The sequence below is a fragment of the Diuraphis noxia genome, unplaced genomic scaffold, assembly GCF_037042655.1.
Source record: "Diuraphis noxia isolate RWA-SAM2 unplaced genomic scaffold, SU_Dnox_SAM2 contig0002, whole genome shotgun sequence".
Classification (NCBI taxonomy): Eukaryota; Metazoa; Arthropoda; class Insecta; order Hemiptera; family Aphididae; genus Diuraphis; species Diuraphis noxia.
In genome coordinates, this window is record NW_028301712.1 from 20000001 (window position 1) to 20017632 (window position 17632).

Sequence of the window (17632 nt, forward strand, 5' to 3'; positions counted from 1 at the left end):
TACCAACATTACAGTCATCGATAAACGTGGTTTGTCACATTTATTATACACCACCGATGATGATATATACTAAATAGGTTTTTTAATGATTGGAACGACAGACCTATTTAATTATTATGCAATAATAAAAAAAAAATATATATATATATATAAAAGTTGTATAACGACCATTGCGCCGTGATAATTATATCATATAATAAAATTATGCGTTTAAAATTATGAACAATAATATACCAATATACTAATTCGATGGAATTCGTGAACTACAACTCCTGGTGTGCGTGGATCACAGCAATATGTATAGATATTAGATACTAGAACAAGTAGAACATGTAATATAAATGTATTACACGTGTTAATAAAATACAATATTTTTTAGCCAACAAAATCGACATAAATTCGGTAGTGTGTACTTTGTATGTATAGCTGTTGCTGATATCGTTTGTACGGATACACTTGTTGCAAAAACACTAAATATCCAGGCGCCGCTGCAACTGTTTTCTCGGTAGCATTGGGACGGCAATTAATTTTACCCGACAACGCACACGAGTCTCTTTATTTGGGAAATCTGAATTTCAGTTCACATATTTCTATTTTTGCTTTTAAGAGTTACGAGCGAGTGTACCTATATCTTGTCTTGTAGCTATAAAAAGTGACAACGAGAAGACATAATTTTAGTTGCACAATTTCCTTCACAATATAAAAATGTGTGTACCCAATATATACTATATATTCTTACGGCGTAAATTGTAAAATTCTAGTTTAAAATAATATAATTGCCCCTTTTATTGTAGTTTCCCGTTATGTACAAAGTAGATATATCGTTTTTCCGTTTTTATTCAGCAAATATAACACTTAACCGAGATCATAAGCCGAGATTTATGTCAATGAGTAAAAATGATCAAAGGAAATAAAATTTTAAAAAAACAACACGTGCACCCTCCATCGTTATTAAATTTAACGTTTTTTCTGGTTGTGTTAACTTATTTTATTTAAAATTAAAAGCACCTAAAATACGGCTTATAATCCAATATTTCCAAATTTAAAATGTTCCAAAATAATAATTATTTATTTTCTCGAATTCTCGATAACTCGATAAAATATGTGATTAGCGACTTGTAATGATTGTAACGGAGAGAAGTGAGTAAGACAATAAGCAATTTATTTTTTATATTTCAAATACAATCACTATCTATATTACAACTTAAATTGTATGATGTCCAATAAATTGCTCCATGGTCATAAACTTGTCGAATTGGTCGATCGCGTTAGTCGTGCACGCAGAAAGTCCCTTCATATATTATGTTCTATGATGTACTCGCGCGTACATAGGTGAGACTAGGTATTATACCTATACATATGGTAATAACATTTATAAAAATATAAACTATATAATTCATATTACATATAGGTATGATATGATAATATGTGTGTGCGTGTGCCTTTTTATTCACGTTCCTAATCTGTTGCTCGTCGGATTTTCAGATATTCACTTCAGACAATGTATGTGTTACCGAGTGTGTAAAATGAGAGCGCAAAAAAAAAACTTTTTGCGCGTGTATAGAACCGAGCGGTGTACAAGATTATCGATGCTGTGTTGCTAGATTTGCGGCCGACATGGCGCAGAGATCGACCCGGCAAAAATGTATATATATATAATATATATATATATATATATATATAATATATTATATACATAAATTATTATGACACTAAATAAATATTAAATACAATTATTTTATACGTCGCGCACATATTTTTTATACGTGTTCGACACATATATTAACTATGTGCGTAGTCTCGTGTGGTTTTATTTGATAATTTTTATTATTATTATTATTATTATTATTATTATTATTATTATTATTATTTTCTTTGTTTGCCATGTTTTGTTTTTGCCACCAAGTGTTGATGACAGTTGCACGTGTGGAAATATATATTTTATATACGTTTTCTGAATCCCGGACAGTTTTCATTTGTTCGTTTTGGGATTTGTTTTTGTTTTTTTTCTTTACACATATATTTAGAGTATATTATTATTATTATTTTTATAGGTAACTACTTTACATCATATCCATTATCATCCATTATTCGTTAATCATCGTCATATAATATTTTAGGTACTTTATATATCTACTATACACAGCACTACAAATCGAACATTTTGTTTTGTGTATTTGTGTACATTCTGCGATCGTTTCATTTTCATTTCAAACATTTCGTGTCGTTTTAACGCACAAACTGTTTTTCTTATTAATTTAATTGATCATAATCCGACTGATTTATTACGATCACACGCGTTGTTTTACTCTTACATTACCAGCTCATCATCATCATCATCACATTAATACTATTGTTATCATTATTTGTTATACTGTTTTCTCGCTATTATATATAATTATAAAAAGGTGTTTTTTTTCGTTTAAAATTCATTTTGGCGTTGATTCTTTTTATTTAAACATATTATATATTATATAATAATATGCGTGCTGTTATGGTGAGAGCTTTTCGTAGGCTTTGGTGAAATAAATATAATTATATCGATGATATATATAAACAAAACGTACGAATAAATATAATTTACAAATGCAATATATTTAAACCACATAATACGATATATTGTTTGAATCATACATACTAAATACATATATTATTTATATTGTTTACACATATTATAATATGATATATCGATGTATGTAATAGTTGTTTAATTTATTTCCTGTTTGGTGTGCAGGGTTTTTGGTTTGCAGTGTTTTACATTTTTTTTTTTTTTTTGTTAATTTTAATGTTTTTTTAGAAATGAAGCATCGATTGATTACTGTGCTTTGACATATACCTATATTATATTGTTGTAAAACACGAATTGTTACGTACAAATAGAATTATTTTGATCACGGGGAGGCTTTTTTATGCCACAATATTGTTAATAATTGCCTGTACCTTTTGAAAGTCACGATTATGATATTGCTGCAATTACATAACTATACATAACGGATATGAAAACGCTTTAGGTTAATTTTATTCTATTGCAATTTTTATATTATTTTACGTTATTATATTATACTTAAAACTTTAATAATAATTATTGTATTGAATTAACACAGTAAACGTTTTCATTAGCAGTGCAGTATATTAGCGTAGTTTCTGTATCATAATAATAAATAACATAGTATAATAATTAATGATTAGCACGATTATATATCATTAATTTATTATAATAATGTTGTTATTATTTTTTTCGACGTAATGTCATCGTTACCCGCAGCACATTGGATAATAAATATCAGTACATTATTATGAAAAAAAAAAAATAGAAACGCATGACGATTTCGACTGACTGCGACTATATCCAAATGAAAACGTTCACGCGGAGTAAAACGCAATACGATTATCATTATTATATTTTTGAACGTGTTATTTAATGTCCTAGAGTAGGTATTATTATATGTATACACATTACATATATTATAGCAGGGAAAAATGGCATGGCACTAAATAACGATCCCGAGCACATTTTTCACACACACACACACACACACACACACACACACACACACACACACACACACACACACACACTTTTAGTCCGTATAATATATACACTACGATTAATAACGGAAAACTCGCATTGCTGTAGTGCGTGCGAAAGATATGCGAGGGGGTCGTTGAGCTTCATCAAGCATTACAAACCCTTCTGTACCCCACCCCCTCGTACACGCAGAAAAAACATTAAACGTTCCGTGACGTATCTATTTAAGACGAGTGTAGTTTTTCTTTTTAACAAATTAAATACTCACGATTATTAATGAATTGCGCCATTAAAGCGCATATCTACTCCAACTACTGACGAAATAAGCACTAGTACACCTCCCTGTTTGTTATAAATTGTCGAAACGCGGAGGAAGATGTTTTCTTTATAAACACTCGTCGACATTGAATAGTGTACCTATATAATATCGTACGCGGATGTTTATTATATATATGTTTTTCAAACGATTTAGAATATATATGCCTATTCATAACACGATAATATAATATGATAATAGTCAATATTGACTATATGCGAGACAATATATTTCCTTTGGTTTACGCACTTTCTGGTACGAACTAATACCTATATACGCGCAATTAATCCACGTCGACCAAAATTTGTCCCACGCATATCAAATAGTATTTCTAAACATAATATCATAAATTATATATTATAATAATTCAAAAGCCGGTTCAACAGAGTATTAAAAAGAACCCCTTGGAGAGTACACAAAACTATAACTATATAGGTATGTTTAGACATTTTTAATCGTATCGAATTAAATCAATAAAGTGCCATTCAAAAGATAAAACTCATTTCGAACATGCATTGCATATATTATTCGGCGGTCGTATTTTTTACGCGTTTTGCAAAACTTATTACCCACAACTTCGAACGCGTTTCTACGCGTATCATGTTTATGGGTATAAAATTAAAATCGATAGTACTTACTATAGCCGCTGAAACTTCATTTGCTATGTTTGTAATTTGTATTCGTTAAGTCCCGTAATACCTTTTCAGACGAGCGTTGATTCCACAAAGCGTTTCGTAATAACATTCTAAAGAACTTAATGTCTCTATGAACACAGTGTAGGTTGCATAACAAAACAACCTGTAGAATCAAATTTAAATCACATTTTATAGCTTATAAAGAAAGGCAATTATAATTTTTATTGATTTAATTAAATGCTGAAAAATACTAATTGTTTGAATTATTTTCTAATTTATCTTAATTTTATCGGATGCACGTACAGATGGGTAATTATCAAAATGTTTTTGCTTAACGTACTTTCTAAAAATTATTGTTAAGAAAGAAAACTTCTCGAAAAGTTCATTGTAATGTATTGCGTATAGATTTTTACAATAATAATATGAATACATTCTATATGATTTTGTCATCGCCAAATGTTACAAAACCAGTAACATGATAACGTATAATCATTGGTTATAACAATTATTATTTTTCTATAACCGATGGTATAGTGTAGAACCGTGAACCAAGACATTATTCCGCTATGGCAAATATTTAAATATTTTTTTTTGTACAAAACAATGTGCTTAATAAATATTTATAAATGACTCAGTATTAGACTGCAACTTATATATAAGTCATAACAATACAATATAACGTGTATAACTTATAATAATAAGAGTCAATAAAACAACTTAATATATGCGTTCGCATGCGCATTTTCGTAACTAGTCTAATAGTGTGATATATAGGTACCTACCTAGTAGGTATGCATGTTGCTCATATGTAATAATATTAAGCGTGTGTAAAAATTTAGTGACAAAAGTCAGCAACACGTTACACACACACACACACAAATTCTGTAATGAAAACGACCAATGCTTCCCGTTATTTTGAATACACAGTAGTTTACAGGTAGCTAGGTGTCCACCTCATTGTGCCGCGTCAAATTAATTATAAATAATAACTCGTACATATAAAGTTATAATATTATGTACGTTTTCAAACTACACACGCATGTGACTGTGACTAGGTCAAATAAATATAATAACTTTAAAAACGTTGTGTTAATTATTCGTCGCAATCCTTCAGGGATACAATTCAGAACTGTTCAACTATAACTATGTTATTATTATGCACATATTATATGGGTAGAACGTCGTAGACTATCCTAATGTTATGATACACGATTGAAAAATGGTAAAATCGAATAATATTATTATTATAATAACAATTCGTTTTGCGGATTACGATTTGATACCTATTTAAATTTAATACGATTTCTGATTTTTTTACGCTCGAAAAAAATGTACCTGGACGACAATCCATCGGCCCAAATAGCCTTTGTAAAATAAGTAAATTCAGTATACCTATCAATCAAACTCGTAGATTTCTGATATACATGATGTTTTAGAAACTCCTGCTTCAACTTCTGTCACTCCGCCCCCTTCAAAAACTATAACGGTTAGGTATCCTTCTATCGTAACGTAACGTCAAATGTACATACGTCACTCGTCACTTTAGCTTAGAATCTGAATGGATTATATATAATATTATAATTTGTACGCTGTACCGTTTAATACACATCACACAACCGCATCGACTTTATCTCTCAGTCGCGTGTAACAGATGAAATAATCCACCGGATGGATATAGTAAAACTCGGGGCGACACGTTATGAATACTGAAAAGCTTTTTAAGGGGTTTGGTATAGTCAATTTCAATTTAATTGTATATTATGCAAAAATTTTAATTCAACGTATAACTCACAGGCGGTCCCTTTCCAGTACCGTTTTGGATTGATTACAAAATTATACTAAAAACAGTTTAGCTTGGAAAAGACCAAGAAGACCGAGAAGGAACCTGAGCAAAATAAAGCAGAAAGTTAATTTAATTGTGACATGTAATTATTTTCGATATCACAGCGGAAATAAGTTCTTTAAGTTTGAAAATGGATTTAAAATCAATGATATCACTTTTTTGAAATAGTTATATCGATGCATTATATATTGCACTGTCCTAGTTGTGTGTAAATTTGGCTTCTCGCCTAATTATAAGCAAATGTATGTGGAAAGTTTTTAAGTAAAATACATATAGTTTTGGTATATTATTAAAATCTTTAACATTCTTGAGCCAAACAACACCAGTGTGTTCAGACAAAAGTATTAAATGATCACATATTACATAATTCGACATAATATCGTATAAAAAGTACTTATAAAAGTGTTTGAGTGGACAGATCGAATGTTTTAAAAAATATTCCACTCGAATGTTTCGGGTAAATAACACGAACTGACGTTAGAATGAAAAATTATAAAAATAAATCTATATAGTATTATGCTTGGAAAAATTTTACAAAAAAACAAACCAACAGCTACAGCGAATGTGTCGCGACAGTACATGATAGTGCTATATAGTATTATCCACTGTGGTCGTCAAGTGTAGTATTATAGTTGACGGAAACACTGGGGACTCGAACGTTGTTTAGGACATGCCAATTTTCCCTTAAACATATATATTACACGTGATAATGACTCCAATACATGTTTCAAGTTAAAACACACACATACACACAATAATAATATTATGTAGACTGATAGTAATACATGAGTTAAATTGTTGATGCGTAAAAAATAAAATGTAAACACAATATGATATTATTAAATGATTGTATTACACACAAAAAAAAAAAAACATAATTTTAGTAGTACGTTTTGCGTGTAGAGCGGTCTGATACATATTGTATTATTTTAATGTAATATTATAATGCGTAGTCCGATAGACTTGTCGAGTGCGACGTTTTTAATCGACCACGACCGTGTTTCAGGGTGCAGCCGAGCTACCTGTACCAAGCTGGTCAAGCGGCCAGCGCGGCGTACTTAGGTGGCGGTGGCGTCATGCCACTGGCCCCAACGCACGCCGCGGCGATGGCCGCGGCCACATCGCAGTTTTACGAGTACCAAAACGCCGCCGCGGCCGCAGCAGCCGCAGCGGCCCTGTCGTCCTATCCGTCGCAGTACGCCGCCGCGGCCGCGGCCGCTGCATCGTTCGACCCGTACACATCAGCAGCCGCAGGTAATTATTTTTATTCTTCATTGTTCTACAGTAATATTTTACGATAGATAGAGCGCATTTCCACATGCTGGAAACATCAAAAAATGTACCAAAAACCAGACCTAACCTAACCAAAAACCAGAAAAATTGTATTATCATATATAGTTATATTAGTTATATAAAGTGTAAAATGTTTTCCTACCTATCCACTGCCTTCTTCCTTCGTACATTTGTGGTAACGTGGAACGTGGCACAAGTTCTTGACACCTCTGTATGGTGTGTGTGTGTTAATTTTACGAAACCAATCAGTAACTTTGATGACAAGTCCAGTTTCACTTCTAAACGACTATTTCCTCTCAAAAAAGTTCATAATATGCTGGAAATTGAACATCCTTCATTCAGACATAGATTAAGTCACTTTAAGGTTATCTCTCGTCGCCGTTGACGTATCAACTGATCAATTGTCTCAATGAATTGCTTTCGATATTCTTTATCATGGTCGCGAGTCCTAACCACAAACCAACTTTGCTTTGCTAGTTTACTGCAATCTCTAGCATCTAAGTTAGATTAAGCTATAAATTTCGATCAGTCTTTTCCATAAAAACTCAGCTAGTACATATACAAATACATAATACACCTTACCTATGTATGTTGTTTCATTACACCATTTGTAATTTCTTACCATCTATACACTATACATAGGTATAATATACCTTAATGCATACTGAGTAAGTAATAGGTACAATGCTGAATAGTTTTTACTTTTTATAAGACAACTATTACAATTTTATTGTTGTTTTATGTTTAATTTCGTGCGCACGATTAAACGAACTGTGACCGAAATATACGATCGTTTAATTTAATTTAAAAATAATTTGATTTGGTTGAAAAATAATAGAGTGCACGTAATGCTTGACTTTTGGTTTATGTTGTGAATAACGTAATACGGTCGTCAATATTAAACTGACGTCAAACTTTATAACGACATCGTCTGCGATGGTTACTTTATATCAATGGTCGATAGTATATTTCTATACGATTTACCTGATAATTATATCTATTTGAAAATAATTCAAAATCCGAGATTTTGGGGCCGGGCTGGGTATAACACGATAGTTTATTGGAAAATATCAAATGGGAAAAAAAAAGAGACTTTTCGAAAAATCATAGCATATATTATTATTGTACGATATCTGCAGCTGCAGTGTAACGATCGTTCGATAAATTACATTGTTCTTACTTGCTCACGCCGTTACTAGATTTTATTTATATGTTATTATACCATTAGTGTTATATTACCTCACCGATCAAAAAACGATCGAGACCGTATTTTTTTTTTCTCTTTTGCATATCGATGGCATATATATTACGATATCGCGTGACGTGCGTGTTTTGAATTTTCCGTCGCATATGCTGCATGATGCGTTGTGGAGGTTTAAATACAATATAATAATATAATAAAACATTATATTATATTGTCGTGTGATTATCATAATACTGGTCAAGTGGTCGGTATACTTACAATGATGTATTGTCTAATGACGATGTTTCGTTTTGTTTTTTGAACAGGGGTCGCCAACTACGCGACGCCGTATTCCTACGCCGCACTGCCCAGCAGTACTGCCGGTCTGCCGACAGCGGCCAGTTCGGCCAGCGCGTTCACCGGCCTGTCTCCGTACACCGCAGCTGCTGCCCAACAAGCGGCGTCGCTGCAAGAAGCACGGTTACAGTAGCATTGTCAATTCAAAGCAGCCCGTGCCCTCCGTCCTAGATTACGAATTTTTCAGAGTCAGGGACACCGGTAGTGTGTCGTCGTCGTCGTCGTCGTCATTCTCGTCGACAGGCGAAACAAAAACAACAACAACAACAACAACAAAAACTTATTAAATATAAAACTTAGGAGTACGTTCGATTATTAAATAACATTATAACACTAATATTAATTGTAAAATAATAATATAATATAGTAAAAACAAAAAAAACAAAAAAAACAAAAAAAAAAAACTATATGTCGTCGTCAAAAACGAAATTGTCTACAGCTTACCAAAAAAATTATTATTATAATTTAATAATTATAAAAAACTTTAGACTTTAAGTATATTATATTATATAGATAATAATTATTGTAATAATATATATGAATCGTCATGTAGTATTTAGGTAGTGGCCGTCGGCGTGGAAAGCCCGCGGTATAATATATGTGGATTAAAAATAAATTGAAACGCGCGCACTTAAGCTTTTCGTCCATATATTTTGAACTGTGGACGATGGTGTCGATCACTTATTGTACATAATATTATACTACGTAGGTAAAAGTGATGCATATAATAATCGGCCGCGTAATGTACTATAATATGTCTGTGTAATTCAATCAATCGATATTCGCCCTTCGGAAATAAACGAAACTTACAGACGCGGCCGTTTTGAATTACATTTTATGCACATCGACACCGACATACCATTACCAATTTATCATCATAACCGACGCAAAATATTGTAACAATACTTACCTGATTTACCTATACGAATATTATACGAGCCTGTACATATAATATAATATTATAATTATTATTACACCAATTATTCTTATACTATTATGTTGTATACCTACAGGTTACGACCGTGCAATCGCATCTCGAGCGCATAAATTATGTATTATTATTTTGTTTAGTTCAATTTTATTTTATTCAATTTTATTATATATTTTTTTCGATTATTTATTTTATTTGTGAATGCAAATTATTGTTTGTTTAATATTTTAGATTTTAATTTATTTTATAGCGATCGAAAATCGTAGTAGTTATCAACACGTTAATTCTAGACAATTATTTTTGGGCAATTAAAAGTCGAAATACTCAAGAAGTTTACCTAGATATTATTTTAATGATTATAAATGGGTTCAGTAAAATACATTTTGTGCCAAACATTGAAAATATTGGGCAGTTTAAATGTGATATATTTGATAAACTAACTAGCAACTATCCCAAAGCAAAAGTGCAAATAATTAAATTATGTGCAAGAAACCCAGTGGGTAAAATTATTTAAATTAGAAGAAAACCTGCTGATTGGTAGGTTTAACATATTATACGCGGAAAAGAATAAAGTATCTAAACTGTAACTTATATTATAAGATAAATATCATAATAATACATATATAATAAAATAGCCATCCAATTATTAATAAATTAAGTGGTTATTGTTGTATTATATATATTTAATAAAAAAAATTATAACAATTAAATAACTTTTTAAACGTATAAAATGCGATTACGTACTATATGATACTATAATTAATATGTTTTTATTTTTATCCGTATAATATTATTATCATATATATATTTATTTAATGAATTATCGATAATGAATATAATATCTATATATATTATATGCCTAGTCTATAATGTAATTTTATTTTTTTGTTTTACATTTTAGGTTAGTATATTATATTATTATAAAGAATTTATATCATAATTTTAATAACAGCCACGCATCTCTAGTCATGTGTACAATAAGTTTATTAATCAATTTTAATTTTAAGAGAAATTATTATTATAAATGTTTAATTAGTTAACCTAATATTATTGTCAAGAATCTATACATTAAATGTATGGATATTTTATACATTATACAAATTGCCGTATAATGTTTAAACGTATTTTTATGTCATATAATACATAAATATATTATTATAAATAGGTTTATTTTATACATGTTTAATATTTCTAAGGCGATATTTAACGTCAAATCTATAAACCAAGCACAAGGTAAAATAATCAATTTTTATAAAGACAATTATTTACAAACAATTTTCTCCATTTATATAATAAAATAGCCAGAGGCCGACATTTTCCAGATTATATATTATATGAACAAAACCACTCCTTCCAGGTAGCTTCGTTAAAACTCATCGGTACATTTTTTTATAAATATACGAGCTTACGTTTAAAAAAGAAATTACAGGAATTTATTTTCTATTTGAGCATTTATAGATTAGAAATAATAATTTAAATTGGTGCCACCCTCTCGTCATATTGTATAATATTTCTTATTTTCTTCGCGTATATTATATGATATTATGTATAACAATCAAGCTTGTAGTTCAGTTTTTTTTTACTCTATGTCTCACACACTTACATTGAATAAAACTCTATAATTTTTATACATATATATATATATGTAAGAAAAAGACTGAAGATTGTTTTTTTACACTTAGAGCCAGTTAAATAATATTACTAGTGTTTATTTCTAGCATTTATGTAGAGCGATGTCGACCAGATGAAATTTGTAATTCCATTTTTAAATGTAGTAGTATTGTATAGTATTTTTCTAAAAGCGGGGTAAATAAATCGAATTTGTTTTTCGTAGAACAAAATTAACAATTTTTTACCGTGGGCGAAATGTCCATATTATGTCAATAAATAATAATATAATAAGTGTGAAATTTCCCCTCGCGTAAGCGATAGTACCTATTATATATTATTGAACAGTAGGTATTTAATCGATTTTAAAAAGGGGGGATATTAAGCCCCGCCACCTCCACTCCGGCCCAATCAACTATAAAAATTACATGTACCATATAATAATATTAACATAATATACTTCCATGATAAAAACAAAGCTAAATGTACAAAATAAAAATAAATGTATTATTATATGTTCAATCTGGTGTGCCTTGTAAATTACATAAAAGTGAATAAAAAATAAAAATAAAATAAGAGTAATAGATGTATATTTTGATATATAAAAATTTAAGTAAAAAAAACACAAAAAAAATCGATAGCATTGATGTTCATCCATGTTTAATTCTATTGTTATATTGATGTGTTACCTACGATAACGATAACGAAAATAATAAACAATAATAATTATACTAGGTAATCTGACAGATTTCATATTATTTTTCGACTATAATATTGTAAATAATAATACTAACGCGCAGGATGAATAAAATTTGACGTGTTTTGTGTACTTAACGACTTTTAAAACAGAACTACGACGTACGAACATATCGAAGTTGATTTTTTAAAGAAAATTTAATTAAATATAATATGATTTCACACGGCTATTATTAATTTTAAAATTAATACGATTTGTAAAAAATAAAAATAAATTTAGTACCTAGTTGTTGTTGGCGAAAACATAATATTATACATAACCAACGGTGAAGCTAGTCATATGGAAAATATTCAGGTGCACCATATTTTAAAATTTAACATACCTATTTAACGTTGTATAATATAAGAATATTATTATTATATAAAAAAAATTATTTAAAAATTATTAGACACGTAAGCTTATATTATAATGTGGTGATCAATTATATCACATTAGTATAATATATTATAAATATATATATATAAAAATTCGATGGAATTTAGTCAATATTAATGGTTAATTTTAAGGCATAGTTGTATAAATAAATTAAATACATGTTTAAAAATTGATTTTCTTCTAATTTTTTTATTATTATTATTATTATTATTATCACTAAAAAATATACACATATTATTCATCATGATGTGAGATAAAAACATATTACACTGCATGTTAAATTTACATGCGTATTGGTATTAGGTATGTTATATTATTGGTATAATAATATTAGATCCTTGTATCCTGTGTAAGTCATAAGCCAACAGAATTGGCCAGAAGTACAAAAAAAAATGCACCAAAAATTTAGTTCAATAAACAGGTTAGTGTTAGGAAATAATATTATACAAAGAAGTCTCTTTGTTTATGTTCAAGATTTTCGAATGACATGAAAACGTCACTCACTTTATAGTTCATATTATCAAATATGATCGAAATCCATATTTGAGACGATTTTAGATGGTTCAAGATATTATCGCTTTTTCAATCTGAGTAATCATTTTATTGGATTTATTAGCTGAATTTAATAAAAAATATATGTTTCAAGTATTTTACTACAAATGTTTTAATATTGATATAATATTGGGATAATTTTATAACAGTAGATATCAATATTTTTTCGCTACAAGTTCTGCATGTCCACAAACGTTAGGTAGTTAGGTTCGGATACCAACTTCATTTTAATCATAAATCAGTTCATGGCATACATAATAGTATTGTCTGGTATTTACATTAATCCCAGAATTTATTGTGTAAAAATATAAAAAGTTACCATTTTATCACGATATTCGTAAGTGTATCGAAAGTCAAAAATTAAATATTATTGAATGCATCGTTTTTAGATTACCTCAAGCAAAAGAAAACGTATCATATCTAACTATAAAGTAATGTTTTATAAACTTTTGTGATAATCATTTATTAGTTTGTGATCCTTAAAAGTATACCTAATATTATACTATAATTTTCATCTGTAATAAGGTGAGGTCGGACATATATTCATTAATAATATGAACAAATAAGTTAAATTGTAGTCAATTTTAACTAATTAAAATTAAAATTATTATTTTAATATGGTAAACTTAATCTTAACTTTATTATACATTTTTAATTTTAGGTTTATATCAGTAGATATATAGAAAAGATCTATTTCAAAATGAATCACAGATAAGTAAGCAATTTAAAACAAACAAATAAATTTAATCTGATTGATAACAGTATAAAACATAATATATATATATATATATATATATATATATATATATGTTACGTACAATGTCCGGAATTGTACATTTCGCAATTTGTACAGTGATTTTTGTACACATCGCGAATTGTACAATGTTGCTGTACAAAGTAACTAGATTGTACAAGTTTCATTATACAATTCGCGATGTGTACAATAATCACTGTAAAAATTGCGAAATGTATCTTCATTGTTCAAATCACAAGATTACTGCTAGTTTTAAAGTCTTAATTATTATTAACAAATAAATAGAAATACTGGATATTTTAATATAAAGTAATATAAATTACAATATAATAAGTGGTATGTTTTAAAAGTATTTTCTTAACAAATATTACATATTAGTATATCAAATAAAAAATTTTTTTTTAATTAATATTATTTTCAACTTCACTCATTATGCCCAATTGTATAATACTATAATCACACTAATATAAGTTGAAATATTGCAGCAATTCCAAGGTTAGGTTAGGTTATCCTATTCTCATACAAATCAAATAAAAAACCACCTCAAATATACATGAACAATATTCTAATCCCACCCACATATGACTTAAAAATGTTAGGTTTAAACCTAAACAATCAACTAAATTGGTCACAACTAAATTGGAACATATAAAAGTCTAATACTATAATCCGTCATCGATTATGGTTCCAAAATTTACGGAGCAGCCCCTGAATTCAATTTTAAAATCATTAGATCTAATCCACAACCAAGGCATCCGACTGAGTATTGGCGCATTTAAATCCAGCCCCATCCCTAGCATCCTATGTGAAGCAAATACATAATAGGTTAGGTATAATATGATACATCTATCAAAAAATGGCTAGACACAACTAATACAACACTGCCTAAACTGCTCTCCCCTGTTCCATACATATACCATCCTCGGAAAATGAACCTAAACATCAACACCTCAATGATCCAAGAAATCCAAAAAATAGAGCCGCCCGAAATCCCTAAACTCTTTGATTACATTATACTTAATAATTTCTGTGATCACAAAATTATATACACTGATGGATCAAAATCTGATATCAAAACAGGACTAGCTATAATTACAGATGAAGAAACCTATAAGTTCTCATCACTTGAGATTAATTCTATTTTCACCATCGAGGCACTAGCGATCCTGAAAGCCATAGAACTAACTGAACAAAATTGGAAAAATACTAAGTCCTTCTTAATAGCCAGCGATTCCCTTAGCTCTATCCTAGCCATGCAAAACCAAGGGACATCAAATGAAATAATAAAAAACATACAAGAAAGAGCCTCTTCCCTTACCCGCCGTTCGGTGACCTTCATGTGGATTCCTGCCCACAAGAACATAACAGGAAATGAAAAAGCTGATATAGCAGCTAAAGAAGCCTCCACCAACATCAATATTCCCAAAATAAACCTTTCGTCTCTCAAGGACACCGCCCGAATCGCCTTAAAAAGTAGCAAAAAGATCCACCAACGACTCTGGGAGCAGGAACTGAACAACAAACTATACCAAATAAAACCTTTTCTGTCACCTAACCCGAATCCCCCATCAAAAACGAGAAGACAACAAGTGATATGAACACGGATGAAAATTGGACACACTAACATCACTCACGCACACTTAATGAGAAGAGAGCCGAGACCAAACTGCGAACTCTGCAACAACGCCCCGATTTCCACAGCACACCTACTCCTAGAGTGCCCTAATCTAACAGAACAAAGAAAAATTTTTCCACACCTATCATTAAGAGATATTTTAAATATAGATAATTTTAACTATTTAATAACATTCCTTAAAATAACCAATCTATATAATAGAATCTAAATAATTATATATTATTGTTACTTATATCATTATCACCATATACTTGTAATATTCTTGTATTTCCTTTATTTAAATATTAAGATGACTGTAAATTACTTGTAAACATGTTTTGTTCCCGGCCAATGACTTTAATGTTGAAGCCGTATCAATAAATAAAAAAAATAAAAATACACTAGTCCGTCTTAATCTGTTTAAATTATATTTCTGAACGACTCAACGACAGTACTTATCGTAAAGTCGTTTAGATAAACCTTATCATTTTTATTGCATTATAACTTTAATAATGTGTTAGATTTCACATAATGCGGGAAAATAACTCATATGACTATACGAAATTATACATCTTATTATAGATTCACGTATTTTATTTCATATCACTGTGTACTGTGTAGTCTGTGTACACCTGTACACTGTACAGTAATATGTAGTTTTATTCGATTTGTAATTTTTATAATATGTTTTTAAATTTTGTGATTTGTTCGATGATTGTAGTATACGTAAAGAAGTAATACGTAAAGACCAGGTGCATCTAATTATATTTATATATGATATACTAATATTTCTTAATAACTATATTTGTTAAGGAAATACGTTTAAAACATACCAGTTATTAATTATTATATTGTCATTTATGTTTTTAAATTTTGTGATTTGTACAATGAAGGTACATTTTGCAATTTGTACAGTGATTATTGTACACATCGTGAATTGTATAATGAAACTTGTACAATCTAGTTACTTTGTACAGCAACATTTTACAATTCGCGATGTGTACAAAAATCACTGTACAAATTGCGAAATGTACAATTCCAGACATTGTATGTAAGATATATTTATATAATATATAACATATATCAGTGGCGTACGTAAAATTCTTTAATTGGGGGAGGGGGGATTACCATATTTTATATACATATATATAAAAAAAATGTTTATACAATTGTATTCTTCTTATATTTAAATACATGCACAGTCAAATTTTAAAAAAATGTATATTTTATGGTCTAAAAACACTAACCTATTAAGTTATGACTTAATATTAATTCGTCTCGATGATTTTGATAATTCATCTAGTACCTACTTCGTCTGTTAAGATTTCAATATTCCGATGAACATTTAGCATTGCTAATTTACTTGGGGGGGTTAAACCCCTTAAACACTCCCCCCCGTCGGTACGCCACTGATATATATATATATTACTTATAGCATACCTATAAGATTATAATGACTATATATTTACTTGATTAACCATATTATTGATACTCTGGCTGCTATAATGACATTCCAAAATTGAACTATACTTAGATATTATATTGAAATATTTGAAATGCTGAATTAAATTGATGAAACAAACGAAAGGTATCAAAGGATAGCATTCGTTAGTGTATCTTTGGCATAAATAATGTCAAATTACACTTAGTTTTGTCGAAAAGTTATGTACAAAAAATAGGTAATGTTTGAATAGCAGCCGTTTCGATCATTACTCAACAAAATATATTGAAAAATTAGTCGACGTTTGAAAGAATAATTTATATTTCTAATATCTAAATTTTATTATTTTTATTATAATAATTACATTTAGCTAACTACAATTTCAAAATAATAATTATCAAAAATGTATTTATTTATATTTATTTTTAAATAAGTTACTCAGT

The 17632-nt window shown here is 29.3% G+C and overlaps 1 protein-coding gene across 1 annotated transcript in view; it reads left to right on the top strand.

Moving 5' to 3' along the window:
* The window catches only part of LOC107174176 (uncharacterized), a 42694-nt gene extending 29694 nt beyond the window's left edge, over positions 1-13000 (top strand). Inside the window, exons 4-5 of the mRNA XM_015525027.2 lie at positions 7330-7577; positions 9126-13000. Of these exons, the coding sequence (XP_015380513.1) occupies positions 7330-7577; positions 9126-9289 (412 nt within the window). The 3' untranslated portion in view covers positions 9290-13000. The remainder of the gene's footprint in view (positions 1-7329; positions 7578-9125) is intronic.
* The last annotated feature ends 4632 nt before the right edge of the window (positions 13001-17632 follow it).